At 55.3% G+C, this 27,048-nt stretch overlaps 1 protein-coding gene across 1 annotated transcript in view; it reads right to left on the minus strand.

Moving 5' to 3' along the window:
• Positions 1-27,048, minus strand: part of NOS1 (nitric oxide synthase 1) — a 75,090-nt gene that overhangs the window by 38,799 nt on the left and 9,243 nt on the right. The window contains exons 2-3 of the mRNA XM_056504270.1: positions 11,074-12,126; positions 875-998 (exon numbers count right to left, since the gene is read on the minus strand). Coding sequence (XP_056360245.1) covers positions 875-998; positions 11,074-11,777 — 828 coding nt within the window. The 5' untranslated portion in view covers positions 11,778-12,126. The remainder of the gene's footprint in view (positions 1-874; positions 999-11,073; positions 12,127-27,048) is intronic.

Consider the following 27,048-nt stretch of genomic DNA (forward strand, 5'->3'; position numbering starts at 1 on the left):
TCCTGGGCTCAGGATCCTGCCACAGAGCATTATCCATGTGCTGGGATATCAGAGAGCAGCACTGACCCATCCTGAGCTCAGGATCCTGCCACAGAGCATTATCCATGTGCTGGGATATCAGAGAGCAAGGGATGGAGGGACAGGACACAGGGAATGGCTCCCACTGCCAGAGGGCAGGGCTGGATGGGATATTGGGAAGGAATTGTTCCCTGGGAGGGTGGGGAGCCCTGGGATGAAATTCCCAGAGCAGCTGTGGCTGCCCCTGGATCCCTGGCAGTGCCCAAGGCCAGGCTGGACAGGGCTTGGAGCAGCCTGGGACAGTGGGAGGGAGGTGATCCCATGGCAGGGAGGTGATTCCAGTCTGCTCCCCCAGGTCCTGCCCTGGATAATCCCATCAGAGACACCATTTAGCCCAAGCTCTGGCAGGGCTCAGCACATCATGTTTTCCCTGAGGTGATCTTGGTGGCCTGGCAGGGTCTGCCTGACGTCTCTGGCTCTGCTACAAACGTGGAGTTAATCTCCTTTTGGCAGGGGAGCCTGAGAACTGATAGCCGAGGGGTGTGAGGACACCGTGGAAGGCTTTGTGTGAAGTTACCATCAGATGAATCCAAAGGGCTTTAAGGATGCAGCTGGGCCTTGTGCCACAGGAGGGATCCCATTCCCCAGCCCCCTGCCCTGGCTGGGCTCCCTCCCCAGCCAGCCCTTGCATGGAGCATCTCCCCATGACCTCCATGGTGGGATCCACCACCTGCAGCTCTGGGATCAAACCCACGCTGTCCCTGCAGGCTCTTTGTGCTGTGAGAGCCCAGCAGGACGGTCACACTCCCACAAACCCTGGGGATTTGGGGTTTTTTCCCCCCCCAGCAGCTCTTACCTGCTCTGCTGCGGCGTCGGGGTTGCTCTGGCCCACGGGGACGCCGCTCTTCCCCCACAGCTCCCCCACGGCACGCTCCTGCTCCATCCCAGCTTTCTGGGGAGAGTTCTCCCCTTCCCTGAAACTGAAGGGTTAAAAACCACGTGGGTCCCTGGTGCCTGGGACCGTGGGCACAGCTCCTGCTCCAGCTGATATTCCCAAAACTCGGCGGGAGGGAAGGAGAGGCTGAGCCTCGGCCAAGGCGATGAATCAGCCCAAACACGATGGAAATTCCACCTCCCTGTCCCCAAACAGAGCCTCTGCACCCCAAAACTCAGCTGGGACCCTGGGGAAACAAAGGAGGCTGGAAAAGCTCGTGGCAGATGGAGTGTGCAGAGCCCAGGAGCAGGGAAGAGGAAAAAAACCACCCAGGAGGCTCCCAGGAGCTCTCTCTCCTCTCCCTGACCTTTCCAGATGCTGTGAGTGGAAGGGATTTCAGCCAAGCAAACTGCTGGAGTGCCCCTGGAATTGCTGGGGGTGAGGGGAGGGCTGGGGACATCCCAGTGCTGGCTGCAGAGTAACCCACTGTAACTCACACATTTTGGGGAGTGGGAGAGGCTCTGGAACGCCACCTGAGCAGCAAAACCTCCTCCAGGTGAGCCCTCACCAGGGAAAAAACAAACTGAGCTTAGAGATGTGACATTGAGACAGGCAAAGGTGGCACCTGTGACAGAGGGAAGGGCTGAGCAGGGGCAGGATGGGCACAGGCACTGCAGAAATGCCCTCTGGAATTGTCCTGCTCCTGCTGGCAGTCCTCAAAAGTCTTCCAGATGCCACTGAATCAATCATGAGACTTCTCATTAACGTCTGCAGGCTCTGGGCACTGACCAAAGTAGGACACTGGCACTCAAGGCATAAATCACAGCAACAGGATGCTCTTGATTCAATTTCAGGAAGACAAATAAATACAAATAAATTCGGTTTCACAGTCCTTGAACTCCTTTAGCTTAAGGAAGAGACTTCATTTAAAGAGCATAGCATCTCCTTGTGCATTTTCTGTCATTTTTCTGCTTTCACAGAGCCATGCTCAGCTGCCAAAACATTTCCCTGGGCTCTGGCCACCTTCCAAACATTGGAAAGTGGCCACTTTGGTGCAAACGAGGTGCCTAAGGGCCGTTTTCCCTGGGATTTCTGTGCCCCTCCAGGCCATGAAAGCTGTTCCCTGGTGACCTGGCTCCTAGGAGGATGTGAAAGGGTTTCGATCAGATAAAACACCAGAAACTCCACAAGAAACAAAAGCAACAGATCCCAATCTCTGCTGCAGGTGGTGGTGATCCAGACAGATCCCAGAATCCACATGGATCCACAGGGACAGCCAAGAGCCACAACAACCCCACACTGTGCCCAACCCAACCTCCAGCTGCCACCAAGCTGCTCCTCCCAGTGCCCAAAATCCAGCCAGAAGCACAAATTCCATCCTGGAATTTGGGATTTAGGGGCACCAGGAGGAGTTTGGGATCCCACAGGCAGCTCCAAAAGGATGCTGCTCCCAGGGCCAGCTGGAGGGAAGCTGGGAGAGGGATCCAGCCTTGGAATGAGGGATCTCCCTGTGTGCACAGAAATGTTGGCAGCTGGAGAAATCCCAGGTGTGGAATCAAATGGGGGATTAACTTGGGTGTTTTGGGATTTACAGATCCTGCTGGAGCAGGGATGGCTCCCATTCCTCAGCTGAGGGGCAGGGAGGTGCAGGTGGGAATCACCTGGCTGCAGGTGTGGCAGGGCAGGATCGCTGCTGCTGCTCCCCAGGGATTTATGGCAGCACAGCAGAGAGGGGCTGAGCCAGCTGGAAAAAGCTTTTCTGGAAAAGCAGAGTGAAGCATGGCTGTGACAAAGGCACAGGGTGGCCTGGGGGTGCTCCTGGTGTGTGCCTGTGCCCTGGGGGCAGCCCTCCCCCGGATGGGGCTGCCCAGAAGGATCCGGCTCTGTCTCTTTGGAGAGAGGCAGGGAGAGAAAAGCCCATTCACGGCAGCCAGAGCCTCACCCCCGGCCCAGCACAATGGGGGAATTAAAAATAAAACCCAGCAATTGCTTCATTTTACAAATATTTCCTGCCCCTTGCTTGTTTGCGAGCTGGGACAGAGCAGGGATTTTGGGATGAGTTATTTTCCTCTCTTGCTGTGGTGCTGCAGCCCCCAGGGGCACAGGGTGTGCTGGCACATCCCTGGGAGGGTGTCACAGCTCCAGCAGGCTGAGGGGACAGCACCATGTCCCTGGGCAGTGCTTCCTAAAGGATTTTATCAGCAGGATAAAACCCCAAAGGGCTGTAGGGGGGACATCCCAGGATCTGCCTCTTTGGAGAGCTCCAGGCAGCTTGGAGCAGCCTGGGACAGTGGAAAGGGGTGGAACAGGAGGAGCTTTAAAGTCTTTTCCAACCCAAACCACTCCATGAGGTTTTTTTAATCCCCACTTTGATGTCTTTGAGGAGCTGGAAGCAATGCTGAAGATGGAGACCACTGAATTTTCCCAAAAACCAGATCCAGGTATCCCAGATCCACCACACACTCTTAGCCAGATCTCCTGGATCCAGAGAGATCCAAACCCCTGTTTCAGGAGTTTTTCTGTTCTGGAAGCCAAATCTGATGTTTTAAAAAGGAAAGAGGAATCCTGCCCTCCCCCACTGGTGCCAGGCAGAGCCTGGGATGCTGCCTCCCCTTGGAAAGAGCATCTGGCTGTTTGGAGAAATGAGAGGCACCACTGTTTTCTTTTGACTAATTTGATGATGTTGCAGTGCTCCGAGTGATGAAGCAGCAGGGAAGTTGCTGAGACAGCCCTTTCAGAAATTTCTCCAAAGCTTTTCCAAAAAGAAATTAAAGGGGGAAGAAAAAAAAAAAAAAAAACAAAAAAAAAACCAAAAACGAGCCAAAGGGAAGTTTGTCAGTTTGTCACTTGGCTCCTTTGAATTTCCTTGGCAGAAGGATGTCTCTGACTTCCCAGGCAGAGAGCAGAGAGCTCTGGCTGGATGAGGGTGGCAGTGCCACACCTCTGGTGACAGCTCTGGTGACACTGATGACATCACTTCTTCCTTCCAGGCCCTTCTCCTGGAATTCCTGAGCCTGGGGCTGTGTGGCAAGCTCACACCTCATGAGAGAAATCCATTCTTACCTCATTCCCTGATTTTTCTTTGGGAATGGCTGCACTTGCAGTGCTCCTCCTTCCAGAGATTGGGGCTGGGATAAACAACTCACCTTTCTTCTGCCCCATGGAAAACCACATTGCACCCTCAGAAATTAAAATGAAAACGTGCTGGCTGCAGGCTGGAGGGTTCAGCAAGGTCTGGAGACAAGAGGGAGAGGGATGGGGCAGGAGAAGGGATTTGCAGGGCACAGAGGATGGAAGAGGGAATTTAAAAGAAGGAATAACTCCAAAAGCTGGGATGCACTCCTGGAGTGTGCCCAGGGTGGGAGCTGCAGGGTGATCCAAGCAGGGAGAGCACAAAAGCCTCAGAGGAACCTGTGGAACAATCTGGAGAAGATCCTGCAGACTCAGAAAGTCAGGAATGTGCCCAGCTCTGGGATCAGGGACTAATGAGCCCAGCAAGCTGCAGCCCCAGGGAGCCTGTGAAATATGAGGCTGGGAAATGCCTTTGAGGAGGCAGTGACACATCAAGACCTGGGAACAGATCCAAAGTGCCACCAGCACAGCTCAGAATTCAACCAGCAGCTCCTGTGCCCTCCCAGCCCCTCCCAGGGAGCACCTGCAGCATCCCAGGTGGTTCCTGAAATCCAGCACGGCTCAGGTGTGCTGGGATCTGCTCCAGGAGCCCACCTGGGCCATGGATTTGTCTCTGGGGTCACCAACAGGGACAAGGGGTGCAAGGAACAGCACAGGGGGCTGAGCAGGTGAGGGGTGATTGGGGACTGATCTGATGTATCTGGGGGGGATATGGGATACAACTGGGTGGAAAATGGGATATATCTGGGGGGAATATGGGATATATTTGGGGAGAATATGGGATATAACTGGTTGGAATATGGGATACAACTGGGGGGAATATGGGATATATTTGTGGATAATATGGGATATAATTGGAGGGAATATGGGCTATATCTGGGTGGAATATGGGATATAACTGGGTGGAATATGGGATATAACTGGGGGGAATATGGGATGTAATTGGGTAGAATATGGGATATATTTGGGGGGAATATGGGATATAACTGGGTGGAATATGGGATAAAATTGGTTGGAATATGGGATATATTTAGGGGGAATATGGGATATATCTGGGGGGAATATGGGATATAATTGGTTGGAATATAGGATATATCTGGGTGGAATATGGGATATAATTGGTTGGAATATGGGATATACCTGGGGGTAATATGGGATATATCTGTGTGGAATATGGGATATATTTAGGGGGAATATGGGATATATCTGGGTGTAATATGGGATATATCTGGGGGAATAGGAGATATATCTGGGGAGAATATGGGATATAATTGGGGGAACATGGGATATAACTGGGTGGAATATCGGATATAATTGAGTGGAATACGGGATATATTTGGTTGGAATATGGGATATAATTGGGGGAAATGTGGGATATAATTGAGTGGAATATGGGATATAATTAGTTGGAATATGGGATATATCTGGATGGAATATGGGCTATATCTGGGTGGAATATGGGATATAACTGGGGAGAATATGGGATATAATTGGCTGGAATATGGGATATACCTGGTTGGAATATGGGATATAATTGTTTGGAATATGGGATATCTGGGTGGAATATGTGTTTTCAGGCACAAAATGCCTCTCTGCATCAATGACTGGGTAAGAGTGATGAGGAAGAAGCCTTGGCTGAGGGAGCAGGGGAAGGTTGGTCCCTGCCAGAGCTCCCTGCACCCATTTCCAGAGTGGCACAAGTTCCAGGGAACCTTCTCCTTTCCGAGGTTTGAAAGTTTCGTGCCCCAGTGCAGAAGAATGAAGACAGGTCAGAAATGCAAATGAAATGTTTTAAGCAACACAAAGAGATTTTGGCTGTCCTGAGGATGGTGGGAGGAAGAGAATTTTCTCTTTGGGAGCAGCAAAATTGTGGGGTTTGTTCCAAGGCAAGCCTGAAACCCTGAAACCTTTCCTGAGCTGAATTCCTGCTCTCAGCACGCTTCTCCCTCTTGGGGCTGCTGTCTGGACTGAAACTGCCATGTCTCCATCATGCTGCTCATGTCATGGAAGAGACCTGGGAAGGAAAATAAACCCTGGCAACCCAGTGGGGAGGGGGGGAAGAAGGAGGGAAGATGGGACCTGACAATCTCCCCAGAGCTCTGAGGGAAAAACAGACCTGGCTTCGCTGGCAGGGAGTGAATCAAAGTCTATTTTTGCTTCCTAGCCCACGGTGAGCCTCATGGCAGAAATGCCAGCTCTCATCATACCTTGAGCCCCACATCCAGGCTCCCTTTTCCCATTGCAGATGGACTGAGCTCAGAACAGCCGTGGTCACAGCCAGGGACACACCCTGAGACACAATGGTGGGAGCAAAAGCCACAGGGAGAATTCCCTGGGGGAATGCAGGCCATGGGGGCAGGGGATGGAGAGATGACTGTGTCCCCAAAGCAAATTTAGGATCAATCAATCAATGACAGGATGGATTGGAAGGGGCTGTAGAGAATATTCAATCCTACCTCTGCCACGGCAGGGACACCTCCCACTGTCCCAGGCTGCTCCAAGCCCTGTCCATCCTGGCCTTGGACAATTCCAGGGATCCAGGGGCAGCCACAGCTGCTCTGGGCCCCTCCACCCTCCCAACAATTCCTTCCCAACACCCCATCCATCCCAGTTTGGAAACCCATTCCCCTTATCCCATCCCTCCACTCTCCTAGAAGAAATCCCTCTCCACCTTTCTCGTAGGCTCCTTCCAGTTCTCCTTGGAAGCAACACAGAGAGAGGAGCTGGAAGCCCAAAGCATCAGGTGTAGTTTGGATTGTTTTTTGCCAAAGCCCATCTTGAGCAGGAAGTTTTTGTGTCCCTGTGGAGCAGCTCAGCCTGGTGCAGCCCTGGGAACGCTGTCACAGCTCCGTGAGCCGGATCCGGGGAGGTCAGCAAAGAGGAGACAGAAATCATCCCAAACCCACCATCTCCAGCTGGATCAGCAGGCAGCCCAGGCTGCAGTGTCCAGCTCAATCCTGAGTGGGGTTTTGCACACTCCTGGGCTCAGGCAGAGCTCAATTCCTGCACTTCTCCTGCCTGGAGGAGTCACGGCCATGCCCGGGAGCTGCATCCATCTGAAAAGGCTCCTGGGGTTTTTCTGGCATTTCCTTGGCATCTCTCCCCGTCATTCCCTGACCTCTCTGCACTTCTCCTGCCTTCCAAGAAAACTTGGAGTGCAGGAGACCTTCAGGATGCCCCTGCCCTGTGTGAGGCCGAGCCAGTGATGGATCACCCACAGCCCCATCCCACAGAAATGCCCCTGCCCTGCGTGCAGCTCCCTGCAGCACATCCCCTCTGCATCTCTGCCCCATCCTGCTCTTCCCCTCACACCCAGTCCTTCCACAAGAGCCAGGTGGCAGCTTTTCATCGAGCAGAATTCGACTGAAAAGTGGATTTTCATCCCCAAAGTACAGAGATTACAAAGATCTGGTTTTCATTAGGATATTGGGGGGAAAAAAAAAAAAATTGGTGAAGTCCCCTGCTTTGCTGCTTCAAAGTCCTTCAGTTAAAGTGAAATCAAAGTGAAATCAAAGCATTTCTGTTTAATCTCGGAATAGAAGACACTCCATGAAGCAAAACCACGTTTTTCTGCCCTCCCTGTGGCTGGAGCAGAATTTCCTTGGAGATCCTGCAGCCTGTGGGATGGGGACATGGTTGAAGGGTGGGGCTGTACCTTGTACAATCCCAATATTTGGGATTGTGTCCTCTGGGGGCTTTGCTGGGCTGTGACCCCAGACTCTGAGCTAAACCAGAAGGGATTTTGAAGCCTTCCTGCATATTTTGTATCCAGTCATATTCAATTTCCAAATTCTTAAACCAGGCTCTCCCAGGCTGGGCTGGTGCTGGATCAGAGCGTGCACACCCCACACAGGTTTTTGGAGAGTGTTCTGGGCTCAGGGGGTTAAATCACTTCCCACTGCACAGCAGATTTTCAAATTTTCCAAATCCCAACAAGACCTGGAGAGTAGCTGTGGTGGGGAGGGGATGGCAGGAAGGACACTCAGGCACCAGCACTGAGCACAGCAGATATTTTTTATTTTTTTTTTCCCTCTGACTCAGTGTGAGCACCCTAACAAGCTTTGTAGTGTGTCCTCCACGGGAAACAGGAATAAACTGGGAGAGCAGGAAAGACATGAAAACAACTGAAAATAAAAGAAGGAAGGTGGAGAACACAGGGGGTGTGGGTGGGACTGGGATGGGAGCGAGTGGGAGCTGAGCCTTGGCTGGGAGCCCATGGGGGAACCCTGCTGTGGCTCTCCCCTCTTGTTTCTGATCAAGAAAAATGAACACAATTTTTTTTCTCTTTTTTTTTCTAAGAAGTGTCTTCAGCAAGAGAACCTGAAATTACAGAGAACTTGAAATTACAGATCTTCCCGTGACTGAGCCACAAATCTGCAGCTCCAGCAAACCTTTGGGGCTTTTCCAGCCAGTCGAGAAGGGAGGGCAGCCACAACCTGCTGCAGCACTTGACACTGCTAAAATGTGCTTGGGGACTTGGGGAAAAGCAGCAGGAAAATGCAACCTATCAGTGTTAATGAATGGTCAGGAGGAGAGGGAGCTGGGGCTGAAAAACCAGCTCCAAAAAAGAGCTTTGTAAAGCTGGTGCTGAATAAACCCAGCTCCAAACCACAGCTTTTTAAAGCAGGTCGTGAATAAACCCAGCTCCAAACCACAGCTTTGTAAAGCAGGTGCTGAATAAACCCAGCTCCAAACCACAGCTTTGTAAAGCAGGTGCTGAATAAACCCAGCTCCAAACCACAGCTTTGTAAAGCTGGTGCTGAATAAACCCAGCTCCAAAAAAGAGCTTTGTAAAGCAGGTGCTGAATAAACCCAGCTCCAAACCACAGCTTTGTAAAGCAGGTACTGAATAAACCCAGCCCCAAACCACAGCTTTGTAAAGCTGGTGCTGAATAAACCCAGCTCCAAACCACAGCTTTGTAAAGCAGGTACTGGATAAACCCAGCTCCAAACCACAGCTTTGTAAAGCAGGTCCTGAATAAACCCAGATCCAAACCACAGCTTTGTAAAGCTGGTGCTGAATAAACCCAGCCCCAAACCACAGCTTTGTAAAGCTGGTGCTGAATAAACCCAGCTCCAAACCACAGCTTTGTAAAGCAGGTACTGAATAAACCCAGCTCCAAACCACAGCTTTGTAAAGCAGGTACTGAATAAACCCAGCCCCAAACCACAGCTTTGTAAAGTTGGTGCTGAATAAACCCAGCTCCAAACCACAGCTTTGTAAAGCTGGTGCTGAATAAACCCAGCTCCAAACCACAGCTTTGTAAAGCAGGTGCTGAATAAACCCAGCTCCAAACCACAGCTTTGTAAAGCAGGTCCTGAATAAACCCAGCTCCAAACCACAGCTTTGTAAAGCTGGTGCTGAATAAACCCAGCTCCAAACCACAGCTTTGTAAAGCAGGTACTGAATAAACCCAGCCCCAAACCACAGCTTTGTAAAGCAGGTACTGAATAAACCCAGCTCCAAACCACAGCTTTGTAAAGCAGGTACTGGATAAACCCAACTCCAAACCACAGCTTTGTAAAGCTGGTGCTGAATAAACCCAACCCCAAACCACAGCTTTGTAAAGCAGGTACTGAATAAACCCAGCTCCAAACAAGAGCTCTAAAGCAGGTCCTGAATAAACCCAGCTCCAAACCACAGCTTTGTAAAGCTGGTGCTGAATAAACCCAGCTCCAAACCACAGCTTTGTAAAGCAGGTACTGAATAAACCCAGCTCCAAACCACAGCTTTGTAAAGCTGGTGCTGAATAAACCCAACCCCAAACCACAGCTTTGTAAAGCAGGTGCTGAATAAACCCAGCTCCAAACCACAGCTTTGTAAAGCAGGTGCTGAATAAACCCAGCTCCAAACCACAGCTTTGTAAAGCAGGTACTGGATAAACCCAGCTCCAAACCACAGCTTTGTAAAGCTGGTGCTGAATAAACCCAACCCCAAACCACAGCTTTGTAAAGCTGGTGCTGAATAAACCCAGCTCCAAACCACAGCTTTGTAAAGCAGGTCGTGAATAAACCCAGCTCCAAACCACAGCTTTGTAAAGCAGGTGCTGAATAAACCCAGCCCCAAACCACAGCTTTGTAAAGCTGGTGCTGAATAAACCCAGCTCCAAACCACAGCTTTGTAAAGCAGGTACTGAATAAACCCAGCTCCAAACCACAGCTTTGTAAAGCTGGTGCTGAATAAACCCAGCCCCAAACCACAGCTTTGTAAAGCTGGTGCTGAATAAACCCAGCTCCAAACCACAGCTTTGTAAAGCAGGTGCTGAATAAACCCAGCCCCAAACCACAGCTTTGTAAAGCTGGTGCTGAATAAACCCAGCTCCAAACAAGAGCTCTAAAGCAGGTCCTGAATAAACCCAGCTCCAAACCACAGCTTTGTAAAGCAGGTGCTGAATAAACCCAGCCCCAAACCACAGCTTTGTAAAGTTGGTGCTGAATAAACCCAGCTCCAAAACACAGCTTTGTAAAGCTGGTACTGAATAAACCCAGCTCCAAACCACAGCTTTGTAAAGTTGGTGCTGAATAAACCCAGCTCCAAACCACAGCTTTGTAAAGCTGGTACTGAATAAACCCAGCTCCAAACCACAGCTTTGTAAAGCAGGACAAGGACAGGAATACCACAGACCTTGTTTGGCAGGTGGGGAAACTGAGGCACAGGATTTTGCTTCAACTTAAAACAAGTGGAATTGAGGACATGGAGCAGAAATGTATCCCAGCCCAGCCCGTGATCCACCACGTCACACAGCTCAGCTTTCCATGAGATGTTTCTCCCAATCTCCCCAATTCCCCATGCTTACATCTCTCTTCCACAGTCTTCTCCCAGTTTTCCATCCTCCCCTCACCACTTCCCCCTTTCTTGCCTCCCTCCCTCTCCATCTCCCGTTCCCAGTGCCAGGCAGCAGCCAGCTGTGGAGAGGCGCCGTCCAACACCTCGGGGAGCCAAAACCAGCACTTTCCACCAAAGGTAAAAAATATATTGAGGGACCTACCAGTCCACCTGGACTTCTATATCCCGCGTCTCCACCTTGGAGGGCGCGTCTCCGCCGCTGCTGCTCTTCAGCAGGTCCAGCACAGGCTCGATTTCTTTGAGCAGCTCATTGTCTTCCACGCCACCATTGAGGCACGAGTGAGCACAAGCCCCGTCCTTGCCCTCGCCGGCCTCTTCGCCGCCGGGAACAACCCCATTAACGTGGACCATGGGCTCCACCTCCTTCCCGATTTCCCTGCTCCACGGGGATCCCATGGCTGCTGGCTGGGGCTGCTCTTGGCCGGGAAGGCTTGGGTTGGACAAGTCAACCGCCTTGGGAGGCGGGCACAGGGCTCTGGTGACACGGACGGTTTTGGGGGTGCCGTCGCCGGTGAAGGTGGTCTCCAGGTGGGTGGTGAAGCCCTCGGGGCCGCGCAGGATGAGCACCACGTAGGTCTCGGAGGCGATGCTCCTCAGGATCTCCAGCGCCGCCTCGTAGCTCATGTCCACCAGGGGCCTGCCATTGACGGCCAGGATGATGTCCCCAGCCTGGATGAGGCCACTCTGCTCGGCAGCCCCGCCCCGGATCAGGTCGGAGACGATGACGGGCGGTTTGCTGACGCGCTCCTTCACCAGGAAGCCGAGGCCGCCCACCTTGCGCTTGAAGAGCCTCACCGAGATGACGTTGGGCTGGATCTGCTGCACGCTGAACACATTCTCTTCCATGGCAGCCCCCTCCTCCAGGACCGGGACACCCGCTGGGCGCAGCGAAATTCGCTCTCGGAGGTGCTTCCCAGCGCCTGGGCTGGGAAGAGGCAACTCTGGCTCCTGAGGAGCTGGGCTCACTGGGAAGCTGCCCTGGGCTTCGGCTGCAGAGGGGCTCTGTGCGGCATGCTCGGTGGCACTGCTCTCCCAACAGGAGAAAAGCGGGAGTTCAGCCCTGGGAAGCCGGGCTAGGGGCAGGGCTGGGCATCGCCCGCAGCGGGAATCATTCCAGCTCCCGGCCGGCCGCTGCTCCTGCGCCGGGCACTGAGCTTCACCGGCATCCCCGCCGACGGGGCGAGGGCTTCTTTATCTGAAAGGAGGGGAAAAACCAACAAAGGAGGGCGATAAGCGGGGCAGGGCAGGCACAGGGCTCGGCACGGGCCCCCCGTCCCCACTGATGTCACCCCCGGAGCTGCGCCGGGAGCCAGGCTGAGCCTCGCAGCGCTCCGGGCTTTGTTCCCTCCACCTCCCCCTGCGAAAACCGGCACCATCTGTTGGGCGGGGGCCGCGGGGGGAGCCCTGGAGGGGCCCCGGGCACGGCTTGGCCAGCCAGGCTCGGGCACTGCTCGCCCTGCAGGGCTCGCACGCACAGCCGTGATTCCTGCCGGCTCAGGAGCCCTTCACGTGTTCCCCAGAGCATCCAACAACCTGGTGGGTGAGAAGCAGACAGGGCACGGGCATCCCTGCCCGCGAGGAAACCTGTTCCGTGGCGCTGTCACTCCGAGGTGGCCGCAGGAGCACAGCGAGGGAATGAATAGAAGAGGCCGCTCAGCTCCTTTTCCCGAGTTAGGAAAACATTCCTAAAAGCAACTGCTCGTAAGGCTGGCTGCAGGGATCGCCGCTCAGCTCCTCCTCTCCCCAGATTTGCAGCCTGGCATGGGGAGAAGGAGGCGAGGCTCGCACTCCCCCAGCCCAGCCCCGCCATCCGGCTCCGAGCTGTTCCCGCACCAGCTGCTCCAGGAGGGAACAGCCCGGATCTCGGGGGAGCCTCGTGCAGCCGGGGAGTCACATCCCATTGACTCCTGATGGGACCCTTGTTCTGGCACGGCCACGCTTGGCTTGTGTCTCTTCTGCTCCCAAAGCCTCTCCGCGCTCCCCTCGCGTTTCTCAGATGCTCTGGAGAACGTTTTTCTCCAGTACTGTGCCCTGACGCTTTGCATCGAGCCAGCATCTTCTTTTCTTTTTTAAAATCTGAGTTTTGGGCAGGGAACAGAGGGTATTTGTTCTGCTGGAGGCACTGACACGGCAAGGAAAACGATTTTCTCTCTTCCCATATTCAGCGCAGCCCTTGCACGTCCTCGCACCTGCCGGGAGCTCCGTCCTGCTTCCAGATGGGACAAACAGGGCTCTGAGGAGCAGGGCAGGGACACCAGCGCCACTTGGGCACGTTAATCCTCATGTGAGGAATGCTGCTGACCCCGGGCTCGGCTTTTTAGCAGCGAATTAGGAATAAAACAATTCGAGATCCATAACCCAAAGCGATGGGTTTAACTCCCGTGGCCCTTCCCCTGCTGAGCAGCAGCAGCAGCTTGCAAAGGGTTGAACGCCACCGAGTCACATCCTCAAGGGTTAATTAACGCCCTAATTGCCAGGAAAGGTTCCAGTTTTGGGGAAGATGGAGGAAAGCAGGAATTGGCTCCTACCAGACAGGTTCTGCCCCTTTCCTCCCCTCCCACCCCTCCATCCCTTCCCCTCGCTCTCTCTCCCCGGCCGAGTTTTCCCCTTTTTTCCAGGCTCTTTGGGAATCCCTGCCAGCCTCGGATGTTCCTGACCCCGCTCCCTCAGCCCAGCCGTCACCCTGACGTCCAGTCAGGGCGCTGAGTCACACCGAGCTCATCCTTTGTCACGCACTGGGGACAAAGGTGGCTCTGGAGGCAGCCGGAGAGCGGCGCAGCAGCTTCCAGCGAGGGGCCAGCTCCGTTCTGCACCGTGCCCGCCTCAAAGGCACCGCTCCCTGTCACTGTCCCCAGCCGCTCACACGGGCAGATGTTGCACAGCTGGACCGAGGATGTCCTTCAGCGCCGCTCGACCTTACAGCGGGACTTGCTGAGCTGGCTGGGAAGAGCTGAGAAACCCCGGTGTTCAATCCCTCGCTCCTCTCCCAGAGGGATAATTCCCAGCTATTTCCACGGAAAAGCTTGTCATTTGTTGTGTGTGCTCGTCCCCAGCCTGCAATCCCACAAAACGCCGGCATTTCTAGGTGCTCATTGTCCCCTGTCCCCAAACTCACACCTCAGCATTCCTTACAGTCGGGGTGAGAAGAAAAAAGTAGATTTTAAGTGATAATACCTCAACACCCATCCAGGGATTTGTCTTTTTTTTTTTTTTTTTCTGCTGCTCTTCAGAGTCAGGAAGGTGAGAAAAGAGGAAGGAAAGAGAGGACAGACAGACTCGAAGCCCCCTCAGCCTCCTGCTCCTTTAGGGAGGATTTTCACCGAATCATGGCATCATTTAGGTTGGAAAATAATCTTAAAGATTATTAATAGTAATCATTGAGCCCGATTATTTTCCAGCTGGAAAGCCGTGCACAAACTCACTCAGACTGGAGAGGGGAGGGAGAATTTCAGGGAGGTGGGAGACACCAGGAGCGCTCAGAAGGTTCCCCCGGGAGGGTCAGGGCTCTGCTGACCCAGCTCGGGGGTCTGACTCCAGAGGGGGCATATTTTGGATGGAACCCAAGCAGCTCAACCCTGTGGGTGGCTGAGCTCAGATTCCCAGTTCTTCATGGACCCCGGAGCCGGGTCAGACAGTGAAAAGCCACTGGAGGTGTTAGGTCTAACTCCTTAAGACAGTGAGAGCAGGAGGGTGATTCAGCAGGGTGGGAACACTTATTTCACCCCAAAAGAGAGCCAGGAGATGGCAAATCCATCAGCAAAGCAGCAATAAACCTCCACGGATGGAGCCACCCTTGGTTTCCCTGCCCTTCCCAAAGCAAAAACCCAAAACTCAGACCTGAGGAGAGCAGCAAGCCCTGCAGAGGGGCAGCACCAAACTGCTCCCAAAACCAATTCCTGGGAACATCCCTGCTCTGAAGGCTCCCAGGGACGAGCAGCAGAGCCCGCCTGAACAAACACACCCAGATAACATTCCAAGAACGGACTCCTGTACAAATGCTAATGGCATGATTTGATTTCCAAGGCAAAGCGAAGGAGGAGAATTCAATCTTGGGAGATTGTTTAACACAATCTCCTCACTCTGCCGGGCAGGAGCCGCTCTCACCACCCGCGCTGCCCTCAGCCTCACAAATCCATTCGGAGCCCTGTCTTCCCGGTGATAATGGCTCCTGCATCTCCGTGCCAGCTTTAAATGGGCACCGTTGTCCTCTTTAATTAGCTTTCCTGGGATTTACAGCGCTCGAGGAAGAACCCTGGCGCTGATGGATTTCTGCCCGTTTCATTTTTACGACCCACGGAGCATCGGTGGATGGGATGAGGAGCGCTGGGATGCAACATATGCCCAGTTCCTGCAAACCTGCGTGGCTGTGCCTCCAAAAAGAGAGCACTCGGTGATTCCCTGGCAGGCAGCTCGCTGGTGCCAGCAGTTCCATGCTCCAGCCCCACCCAGGGTCTCCTTGTCCACGGCCTTTTCATCCTGGGAATGCTCAGACAATATCCCTCTGATGCCTTAAGTTTTAGCTTTTATGTTTTTCAGATTCTGTGTTGCATTGGTGTATAACTCTCAGCTCTATATAGAATGTTAGTTAGCTCTCTTTGCATTTTGGTCAGACTAAGCAATCCCTCCAGGACTGAGAACCAAGGTCATCAACACAGCCCCAGGCACAAAAAGTATTAAAAAAAAGTGAATCAGGGTGGGGGAAACTGTGGGTGGACAATTAACCTCTGATACAGACCAGACTGATATCCATCTGAGAAACTCATCATCCATCTCAGGTGCAGCCTCTGCCAGGCTTTGCACTCTGCACTGCCCAAGGTGTATCCTTGGCCTTTAATAAATACCTGATTTATTGTTTTAACTCTGTCTTGTTTCTCTTCTAGGTGGCCACCTCCAGCTCTAATTATCCACCTCCCCAGAGCCTTCCCAAAATCCACCCAGGAAGGGTGAGACATTTTCCCTTCAAAGCCAAACCATGGCTCCATTTTTCCCTTCCCATTCCCAGTGAGTCTGGTTGGGAATTATTATTCCAGCAGGGCTGGGACTTTGCTCTGCCCCCAATAAACCTGATTTCCAGCAGGAGTGAGCAGAATGAGGCACTTTGCCATCTGTACAATGCCCTGGTGCCAGTGCCTGCTGACCTGAGCTGGACACCAGCAGCCTCTGCAAGGACCCTGCCAAAGGGATGGAAATCCAAGGGCTCCACCCTGGAGACCCCCTCACCTCCCTGTGGCTGTCTGCACCCAAAACATTCCTGTTCCTGCAGGGAGAGCAGTTAATCAGACAATAGAATAGAAATAAATCCATGGCCAGACCCCAAATGGTTCATCTGCCTCTAACCAGGGGCTGTTTCCTGGAAAACAAACCACAACTGTTTGCTCATGTTGGGATAAATCTGCCTCCAAGCCCTGGGACCTGCACAACGATCCAAACCCTGGCACTTGGTTCGGTGTCCATCCCCTCTCCAGGGAACGAAGCAGCCAAGGAAAGCCTGGAATGCCCAGTTAAAATGACCCTTCCAACACAAACATTCCATTTGCTCTGATCTGATCCCATCCCATCCCAGTCAGACCAGCATCCTGCAGCAGTGCTGGAGGAGGCAGAGCCACCCCAAAACTTTCCAGCAATTCACGGGAGCCGCTCGCCCCACCCGCCACCACCCGAGCCGAGCGCACGAAATGCATTTTAATGTTGCCAAGACAACTGTGTTGACAAAATCCCCCTTTTTCTTTAGCTGCCAGAACCAGGGTTTTGTTGTAATTTGGAGTTCAGGGCTGAGCAGATTTCTGCACCACGCCTGCCATTCCCCTTTTGCTGCTTCCCACAATATTTTCCCGGTGCCTGCGGTGTGTGGCTCCAACAGAATTTAGATAAAAGCGTCAATTCTGCCGCTCACCCCATCTTAAACTGATGTTCTTATTAGGGCTTGGCCCATCTGTAAAACCTCAATTCTGCCACCATCTATTTTCTGAGAGGCTTGGAATTACAGCAGTGACTCCAGCGTGACAAATTGGAGCGGTGTTAACACTCCGCCACTTTGTCCTGGAAGACAAAATAGGTGGGGAGGAAAGAAATGAGAAAATGTCACTTGATGGATGGTCTGGCAATCCAATCGCAGCACGAGAGGGGAACTGGGGCTCCATTTAAGAGGAAAAAAAAAAAAAAAAAAACAAAAGGAGAAGAAAATTTAAAAATCACAGCAGGTTGGCTGGAGCTGTAATAGCTCTGGAGCTGCCAGCCAGCATCAATAAAGTCAGGGATGGAGCTCCCAGCTCCCAGTCCATCCAGGAATAAACTCCTGGTGCTTTTCTGCCACTCACATCCCCTCCTTTGCTGCTGACACCCCAAAATCCTTCTTGCACGGTGTTAAATTTCCCAATAAATCCTGTTGTGACTCATAGCCCTGTTTGAAACCCTTTGGAGAAGATCAGGCTCCTCACGGCACAACCCAGAGCTCCCAGCCAGATCCCAGAGAAATCCTGCCCCTGAGACAGCTCTGGGATTTCCCCAGGGTTGTTACCATCCCTCTCCAGCATGGGAAGGGGCAGGATTAGGATTCCTCACCTCCCCATGGATGGATCTGACACATGGAGCCAAAGCTGAGCTCTTGCCCTCTCTGCCTTGGCATCCTCAGGGACGTGCCAGGGGAAAATTGAGAATAATTTGTTCCCCTGAGTTTCTGTCCATGCTTTGCCTTAGCACTTGTTGCCATAGTACCAACAACAGCAGCAAAGTTTTTCAGGGGTCTCCTGGGACCCATTCCTTGTCCTACAAGGGCTCTGACTCTAATTCCAGCAGGATTCAGGTGGGGAGATGATGTGGGATTTTCTGCCTCCTGGATTTGCTGAAGGTGCTGCCGCTGGGAGAGAGGCTGATCCTTGGAAGCAGCACCAGCCTCATCATCCTCACCCCTGCAGCATCCCTGAGCGTGGATGTGGCAAAAAAAACAGGACTGTGTGTGGGGAGAAAAATGGAGATGGACCCCACTGATCCCAGGGTTTTTCCCCTTTTCTGTGGAAGCTGCAGCAGCCCCAGCTCTGATCCCAAACCAGTTTTTCCCAGTTTTGGCTCCCCAAGCCCCTGCTCATACTGCTGGCATTTGGGGCAGGCTGTCACCCCGGGGCCAGCTCGGAGCCCTCGTCCCAGATGTGGCAGTGAAGCTCCTCTGGGATGAAGGATAATCCCTGCTCGGAGAACCCTGAGCTCCTTTGAAAGGGAGGAAGAGCTGCACGTTCCCAGCACGTCTGGGAACATAAGCCTGAAACTCTGGAAAATGGGATTAAGACAAGCCTCTCCTGGAAGGGCATTGCTCGATCTCGTTAAGCATTTCAGGATTGTCAGGGAGAGGAGAAGCCACAGAAAGCGTTTCCTTGGCATCACTGCCCTCGTTTTTGTAGGGACACACACGTTTGCACATCCCGGTGACACCCACAGCCACACCCCGAGCCAGACCCCACACCCAGCCCAGGGTCCCTTCTCACACACAGCTCGTTTGGAACGAGATTTATCCAGCCTCAACCAGACAGCGGCTCACACGCCTCTCTGGGACACAATGCATTTATTTTTGGAGGGATCAGATTGCATCTAAAGATTTGATTTAACACACAGATACGATGGGAGCAGTGGGAGTAGAACAAAGGCATCTGAGCTGCCTCTCCAACCCGGCCCCTCGTTATCGGGGTTGGGTTTCTTTAGGGGAAAATTGATGGTATCAACAAGTATCAAACAATATCCTTGTTACTCGGGAAAGGTAAATGCTAATCTATGCGAGCTGAGCTCATGTGACTTATCAGTTACTAAAAATAGTTGTTTTCAGGCACTGATTTAGGGAATCTGGCAGATTTCCTAAGCCTTTGTACAGACACACCACTGAAATGGAAAAGACAAAATACACAAGCAAATCAGGGAGGGGGGGGTGGAAATCTGACAGGGCTAAAATGGCCCTGAGGGTGAGGGAGAACCAAGCCCTCCCCGAGAGCAGCCACACAACCTTAATTCCAAACGAGAATTCCAAGGAGGATTCAGCCCAAACCCCTCTAAGATGGCCTCTCACTCACAGTTGTGGCGCTGGCAGGGGGAAAAAACAGAATCCAAAGGGCACCAGGAATTAATTGTCCCTTTCCTGGGCTCCAGAAGGGGTGGGATGCTTCTCCCAGAGCGGGTACCTGAGGAGGGAAATATCCCCTGCAAGCCCACGGCTGCGTGGGAAGAGACTCCACACCCGGAGTTTGTTTGCAAACATTTGAAACTGCAGAGTCTGTGCCTGAGTTTGTGGCATCTTTAAGGAAATATTCTGGGAAATACAAGCCGGGAGAAAAGAGAGGGAGGAGGAAATCGCTGATGCAAACCTAAATTCTTTAAATAACGCTTCCCCACTGAGACCTGGAAGAGAAAATGATAACTAACAATAGGTGCAGGTAGAAATTCCTCGGAGAGTGATTTCCCCCCTGCTCCCAAAGCCTCCCTGCAGCTTCTGTGTGATCATCCCTGTAGATTCCCGTCTGCCAGAGCCGCTGGCACTTGGGAATGTGGGTGAGGAAGAGGAGCTGGTGTTTAGAGCAGCTGCAGCTGCCCCTGTCCCCCTGCCAGACATCCCCTGCTCCCCCGGGAAGGAGGGAAGGGAGGAAAGAGAAAATTCCCCTCCATCTCAGGGAGAGGCGGATCCGCTCCTCGGGGACTCGGCAGATCCAGAATTTCCTCCCGACGGCCGTAACTTGGAAGCGCCGGGAGAAAATGTCTGCACCCGGGGCTGGCGGGGCAGCGCACGCACCCTGGTGCTCCAGATGTTCCAGATGTGCCTGCACAAAGAGCTCTTTTCCCTCTGCTTTGCCAGTGAGAACCGAAAGCTTTGGGCTGCGAGCCCGGCCGAGGCAGCAGCAGGGCAAGCAGGGCTTGTCCTCCCCGATCCCTGCGGCAACTCCCGCTGCATTCCCGGCTCGTCCAAGGGCACCTCGGTGGGCAGGAGGAAGGGGAACAACCCGGGCTGAACCCCCGTTCTCCCTAACGGGCAGGAGCCAGCCGCCAACAGGACATCCCGAGAGCTGGAGCCTCTCTGGGAGCCTCCTCTGGGTCCCACCCCAGTGCCCCGCGGACAATGAGGACACCCTGGGGACAGCAGGGACATCCCAGCGACAGGGCAAACAGCGAGGGCAGCACCTGGCGGGGCTCGCTCCTTACCCCAGCACGGGGTAACCCTGCAATCCCAACCCCGTCGGGATCCGGAGGCTCGGGAGCGCCGGGAGTTCAGCACCCGGGACAGCGCTGGGGAGGCGGGGATGGATGGGCTCATCCACCCGGGACAGCGCTGTTCCACCCGGGACAGGCGGGGATGGATGGGCTCATCCACCCGGGACAGCGCTGTTCCACCCGGGACAGGCGGGGAATCCATGGGCTCACCCACCCGGGACAGCGCTGTTCCACCCGGGACAGGCGGGGATAGATGGGCTCATCCATCCGAGACAGCGCTGTTCCTCCCGGGACAGGCGGGGATGGATGGGCTCATCCACCCGGGACAGCGCTGTTCCACCCGGGACAGGCGGGGATAGACGGGCTCATCCACCCGGGACAGCGCTGTTCCACCCGGGACAGGCGGGGGATCCATGGGCTCATCCACCCGGGACAGCGCTGTTCCACCCGGGACAACCGCGTACCCGAGACAACCCTGTACCCGGGACAGCGCTGCTCCACCCGGGACAGCTCTGGAGAGGCGGGGGATCGATGGGCTCATCCACCCGGGACAGCGCTGCACCCGGGACAACCCTGTTCCACCCGGGACAACCCCGTACCCGGGACAACGCTGTACCCGGGACAGCGCTGCTCCACCCGGGACAACCGTGTACCCGGGACAGCTCTGGAGAGGCGGGGGGGATCAGATCGACTCATCCACCCGGGACGGCGCTGCACCCGGGACAACGCGTTCCACCCGGGACAGCGCTGTTCCACCCGGGACAATGCCCCCCGCCCCGCGAAACCGCCTTCTCCCGGGAACCGGCATCCCCAGGGAAACCCGCGCTCCCGGGGGAGCTGCCCCTCTGCCCTCCCCACAGAACGCCCCGGTAACCCCGGATCGGAGAGCGCCGCTCCCGCTCCCTGCCCCGTCCGGACCGGCCGCATCCCGCCCCGGGCAGAGCGCCGCCTGTCCCGGGCTCGCTGCCCGCGGCCGCCCCCGCGTTCCTGCTGCCCTGCCCGGCCGGGCACGCCGTGTGCCTCCCCCGCTGCAGCCCCCGAGCCCCATCCCAGCTTGCTGCCCCGACCTGCGGGGGAGGGACGCTCCGCTTCCCGCAGCCGCCGCCGCGGGGCCACCCGCAGGGCGAGGAACTTTGCGGGGTGCGGAGGGACGGGGGGAGACACCCGCAGCGTGCCCTGGAGGTGGGGGGCCAAGCAAAGCGGCTTTTTTTTTTTTTTTTTTTCCTTTCCCCTCTCCGCAGAGCCCCGCGCTGGCAGCGCTGGGGTCCCGCCGTCGCCTCCCCTTCCCCCGGTGCCCGGAGGCGGCGGCGGCGCTTCCGACGGGGCGCACGGTCCCGCAGCCCCGGCAAAGTTTCGCGGAGAAGCGGCGCCCGGTGCGGGGCTGGGGGGCACCTACCGTGCGGCGGAGAGGAGCCGTGCCCGGCCCCGGCCCCGCGGCCGGCCCCGCATCCCTCCCGCGGCTCGGCACCGACGGGCCCGGCGCGGCGCTGGGCTCGGCTGGGCTGCCAGGGGGGGAGCCAGTCCTCGCTGCGCCCCTTTATCCCAGCACCACCGAAACGAATCCGCTTTGACGTCCAACCAGGGTTTTTATGGGTGTGGAGCGAGCCGGTGCAGCCCTCATTAGGAGACACTCCGCTCTCCAAATCATACATCTTTTATATAACCTCATTTCCAGCCTGGCTTTTCTTCCCCCCTCCCTCCCCTTGCCGGGGAGCATCGCCCACCCCCCCGGCTCCCCCACCAATTAAAGAGCTCAGAGGCACCCCCGGCCCCCACTTGTTGCTTGGAAGCTCCGCTTCACCCCCCGCGGGCCTGACTCAGCCTGCCCCGGGCGAGCGGGGGGCTCTGCCCGCCCCGGGGGAAACGGAGGGGCTGAGCGGTCCCCAAATCCCTGCCCAGCCCTGCCGCAGCCCCCACGTTCCTGTTCCCAGGCTGCAGAAAATCCCCCTCTTTTCCTGCCAGCAGGAAGCCCCCCGTGCCTGCTCGGTGCCCAGGGCACACGCCAGCATTCCTGCGGGATCTCCCAGTGCTCCCAGCCCGGATCCAGGCGCTGCTGGGACAGCCCCGTGCCTCAGCTGCCCCCGGGGCAGGGGAACAAAGGGTCTCCTCACCCCATTTCCCCTCCCGCCTCTTCATCTGCCCCCAACACGGCCCAGAGCAGACCCAGGTTTGACATCAGTCTCCAGCCTTCGCGATTGTGCTCATTCCCATGGCAACAACAAACACACAATTATAGATATATAATATTATACAAAGCGAGCCGGCTCTCGGGCAGGGGTGTGAGGTTCACCTGCTCCCCGCCCGCTCCCGAGGCCAGCACGGAGAGCTGCCCCGAGCCGGGGGAAGGTGCCCAGCCCGTGGGTGCCACCCAGCCCGGGCAGCCCCAGCGCCTCGCCAGGGGCAGGCAAACAACGCAGGGCACAGCAGGCGATTCAATTACAGAACTCCCCGCAGCGCAGGGGGAGCGGAGCAGCCCTGTTCCAGCAGCCCTGCTCCTGCCCGGCGCCCCGGAGCTGTGCAGGGCTGGAGGGGGCGAGAGGACGGGCAAACGCAGCAGCAGAAGCGGGGCTGCCTCGCCCGAGAGACCGGGCTGTAACACTGTCTGGGGCTAAGAAAACACGATCCTGCCTACTTAGAGCCAGGAGCACTCATCTCAGAGCACGGACATCTGCCAGGGAACGCTGCCCCGCGCAGGGAGGAGCGGGCACACACCGGGGACAAAGGACTTCATGGCCCAGGCTCAGGCTGGCGATGGGCAGCTCAGCCCGGGCTGGGAAAAGTCCAAACCCTTCTCCTTCTGAGGCTGGAGCCTCAGAGCTGCAGCGCTCTGGGCGCTGCTGGCGGCCGGGAAAGCTGGGGCAGTTTTCCTTGGATGGGGCGCAGGCTGGCGGCTGTGATGTCACCTGTTTGAGGGACTCTGCGCCGCCAAAGCCACCCCAACACTCGGCCACCGGCACCTCCCGCTCCTCCCGCAGTGAGGCAGAGCCAGCGGAGGAAGCAAAGCCCTGACCCGGGGGAGCAGAGCTCCGGGACACGGCTTTGGGAGCACAGCTCTCCCACCCGCCCCCCTCGGCAGGATCCCGGCCCAAAACCAGCCCAGCATCCCAGGGAACAGAGCTCTGCTCATCCCTGGGCCGCATCCTCACAGGGCACGGCAGCTCCTCCTTCCCCCGGGGGAACTGAGCGGGACAAGGCTGATTTTGGGATCGCCTGGAGCTCTGTGCGAGCCAGGAGCAGTGTCCCCGTGGGAAGGGAGCCGGTGGCCTGTGCGCGTCCTGCGCTCGCCCTGCGCCAGGGAGGAGCCCCAGGTCGCCTTTCCCCCCAGCTGGGAGCCGTGAGTCAGCCGGGAAGGGAAGGCTTGGAGGCTCATAAACAACTGGGGAGGCAGAGGTTGGGCTGTGGATGGAGGAGGGGGAGCGAGACCCTCCCCAGCACAGCCGCACCACTGAGCCCCTTCCCGACACAGCTCCCGTGTGACAGCGAAGGGCTGCGCCTTCCTCCCTCCAGCCAAAAAGCGTCTGGGGACAGCGATTCTCCCCGGGGAACGTGTCCCTGTCATCCCGCCTCATCCTCCTCCCCGGGCAGCCCCAGCTCTGGAGACATCCCCCACTCCCAGCCAGCCTCGTCCATGGAAGTTGCTTCTCCCTTTCGCACAGCTGGAACAAATTCCAGCGGTGCTGCCTGCGAAGTTATCCCCCAAAACTGCTCGGGAGAGGGGAGAGCCGGCTCCCCGCCCCTCACAGCGCTGCTGCCCGGTTCCCCCGCTCCTCTGGAAGCAGCTCAGCGCCGCTCGCTCCCGGCCATATGCTGCCAGAGGTTAAGGATAGAAACCAAATATAAACCCAGCACTTAATGCCTAAATTTCCTTCCCACCGCGCCGATCCCGCTGTTTTCCCTCGGCTGCTGCCCTCGTCCCTCACCCACCTCTCTCTGGGGAGCCGGAGCTGGATCCCTCAGCCCGCTGGGATCGCGGGGATGTGCCGCTCAGGATGCTCGGCTGTCCCTCCCTAAGATCCTTAGGAATGATGGGCACAGATCACACACACAATCTCCCCGGCAGCCGCGGCTCGGGAGTTACTGGGCTGCGATTTCCACGCGGCTGGAAATGCGTGCGGGGGATTAAAGCCGGCGGGCTAAAGGAAGGGCTGAACATATTTATACTAAAGCTTCGGGAGCCGTGGAACGGCGCAGCAGCTGATAGCGGGTCTGGCACTGCCACTGCGGCGATTTGGGACAAATCCCATGATTGTCTGTCCGTGCTCCAGTTTAGAGCGAGCGCCGATGCTGGGCTTTGCCTAGAGGTGGCAGTGAGCCTTCGCTCTTCCCTTTTCCCTTTTATTCCCAGCCTGGGAAGTCCCGGGAGCTCAGACGGGCTGGGGAAGGGCTGCTGTGAGCGGCACCGCAGGCACAGGTGGGACCCGCTGGCCCTTTAGAACCCCCCTCTGCTGGGAGATGCTTTCATCGTCCCCTCCGCGAGGGGCAAAGTTTGGGCTCTCATGGAAACCAGGTTTGGAGAAAACCGGGGTTTGATCAGATCCCTCAAACCCGGCAGCTCGCTTTTAAAACATCCCTGGAGCGGCTCCCGGCTCCTACCTCCCTCCCCATGAGATTTTGGGGGAAAACTCTCCGTCCCCCACTTCCAGAAGCTGTCACAGCCCTCGATGACCAGGCAGAGCTGTGGCAGCGTGAAATATCCCGGCACAAACACCGATATCCAACAAGACACCTGTAAACCCCACCAAAAGGCGCATTTATGTCCCAAACCTCCCCGGCCTGGGGGTCAGAGCTGGAAAACTGCTGGAAAGATTCCCTGGGAGCTCCTCTCGTCCTGCGAGGGCACGAGGTGGGTGATGAAGGGTGATCTCTCTCTCTCACACGTGGGCACACACGCACGCAGCAAATCTAATAAAAAGATATTAGTCCAAGAGAATTTGGCTCCTGGCATTCAACTATCTCGAGCTTCATACACACACCAAAGAAATGAGATTATGGGAGCACACAAACAAGAAATTCCAGGGGGATGAATTCGTGTTTCATCACTGTTACAGGGCAGGGAAGGACCTGTCTCTCTTCCCTTGCATTTCTTTTTTCAATTCTACTTCAAAACATGAACCCCCCTTCCTTTCAAAAGTCACATTTCCTCCAGCCCCAAGCCCTACCACCTTCCCATCAAAATCCAAATTGCTCTCATTATCATCACAAGGGCTGACAAACACCTCAAAGTTCAAGGACTCCTTGTAAATCCGGGGTGCAATTTAGATTAAAAAACCCTGCTTTAAAACCTCGCTTGGCAGCCTGAAAGGGGCTGGAGCCACTCCTGGGTTATTCAGATGCAAACCCTGTTTTGAAGCACGAGAGTCTGAGCCGAGCCATCCCCGGCAGCTGGAGGTTCGGGGGCAGATGCTTCAGCAGCAGCAGCAGCAGCAGAGCTCCGCGACTCCTCTGGAATCAGCGGAATCGAGATCATTAGAGCCAGCTAAAACCAGCCACTTCCCAGGATTTTGTGCCATCTGAGTCCCTATTTCCAGCCCGCTCCTTTCCAGCGGGATCAGGCCCCCAAACGGCACCTTTGAACCTTTAGATCAAATCTTGGTGTAATTACAAACCAGAAAAACCACTTTCGTGGCAGCCTTAAGCAGTAAATTTCGAGGTTTGCTGGTTTGTTTTTTTTTCCCACATTTCTGAGGGCTGCAGGTTAAAGACTCTTTTGAAAAGCCCCAAATCCTTAATCTGAAGTGAAAAGTTATCGCTGGAGCACCTTGGGGTGGGCGGTGGCCGGCACAGGAAAGCGCCCTGCGTCAGCCGGGGCTGTGGAAAATAGGGCTGGGGAGGAGAGGCGAGGGCTGCACAGCCTGACGAGCCTGATAAGCCAAATCTGCGCAGCATTCACTGCGAAAAACCGGCACAAAGCAAACCCGACAGCGCAGGAACAGCTGCTGCCGGGTCCTTCATTTCTAAAGAGGAGCGAAGAGGGGAAAAAAATAATATGATAAAAATAATCCATCGCCAAGCAGCAAAGTCCCTCCGTGCTGCCCTGCAGGGGGAGGCTCCAGCTCCTGCTGCCCCCAGACCCTTCAAAAATCAGGAAATTCGGGCAGCGAGCCCCTGCTGGGAGCAGGGCTGGGTGGGATTTTGGGAAGGGATTGTTCCCTGGGAGGATGGGGAGGGGCTGGGATGGAATTCCCAGAGAAGCTGTGGCTGCCCCTGGATCCCTGGAAGTGTCCCAGGCCAGGCTGGGACAGTGGAATGTGTCCCTGCCTGTGGGAATGAGATGAACTTTAAGGTTTCTTCCCACCCAAACCATTCCACGATTCCACATCCCAGCTCCTTCCAGTCTGGATGGAGCAGCACAGAGCAAGGAGAAGGTGGAAGGCAAATCCCAGCTCCCAAATTCATCACAGCCCAGCGAAATAATAATAATAATTTTTAAAAATAAAAGCCTTTTTAAAAAAAATCAGCCCCGTTTGGCTGATTCTGCCGCGGATCTCTCCCAGCCCAACTCCCAAAAAAACGAGGGACAAACAAGAACTCAGAATGGAACTCTCAATTTTCCCCTTTTCCTCCCCCAATCCAACAAAAAGCCCTCCCATCAACTGAGGAGAAGTTTGCAGATGCTGTGCCAGGAATTGGATTAATTCCTGGCGTGGCTTTAATGGGATATCGAAACTGGAATTTGAGGGTATTTAACAGCTCCTTCTCAAACCACTTTGCTTTGAGCCAACAAACACCAGCCCGGCCAGGAGAGCTGAGCACGAAGCAGATTTGGACATGCCAGCTCCAAATTAAATAAAAAACTCAATATAGAACTTTTTTTTTTTTTTTTTTTGCTACCTCCAGACACAGCCCAGTGATTCAGCTGGGAGAGGCTCCCCACAGGCAAATCCCCTGAGGGTTTACTGGTCCCAGTAAAGGGAGGGAACTGGGGCCCTGAGTG

The sequence above is a fragment of the Oenanthe melanoleuca genome, chromosome 15 (genome assembly GCF_029582105.1).
Source record: "Oenanthe melanoleuca isolate GR-GAL-2019-014 chromosome 15, OMel1.0, whole genome shotgun sequence".
NCBI classification, from domain to species: domain Eukaryota; kingdom Metazoa; phylum Chordata; class Aves; order Passeriformes; family Muscicapidae; genus Oenanthe; species Oenanthe melanoleuca.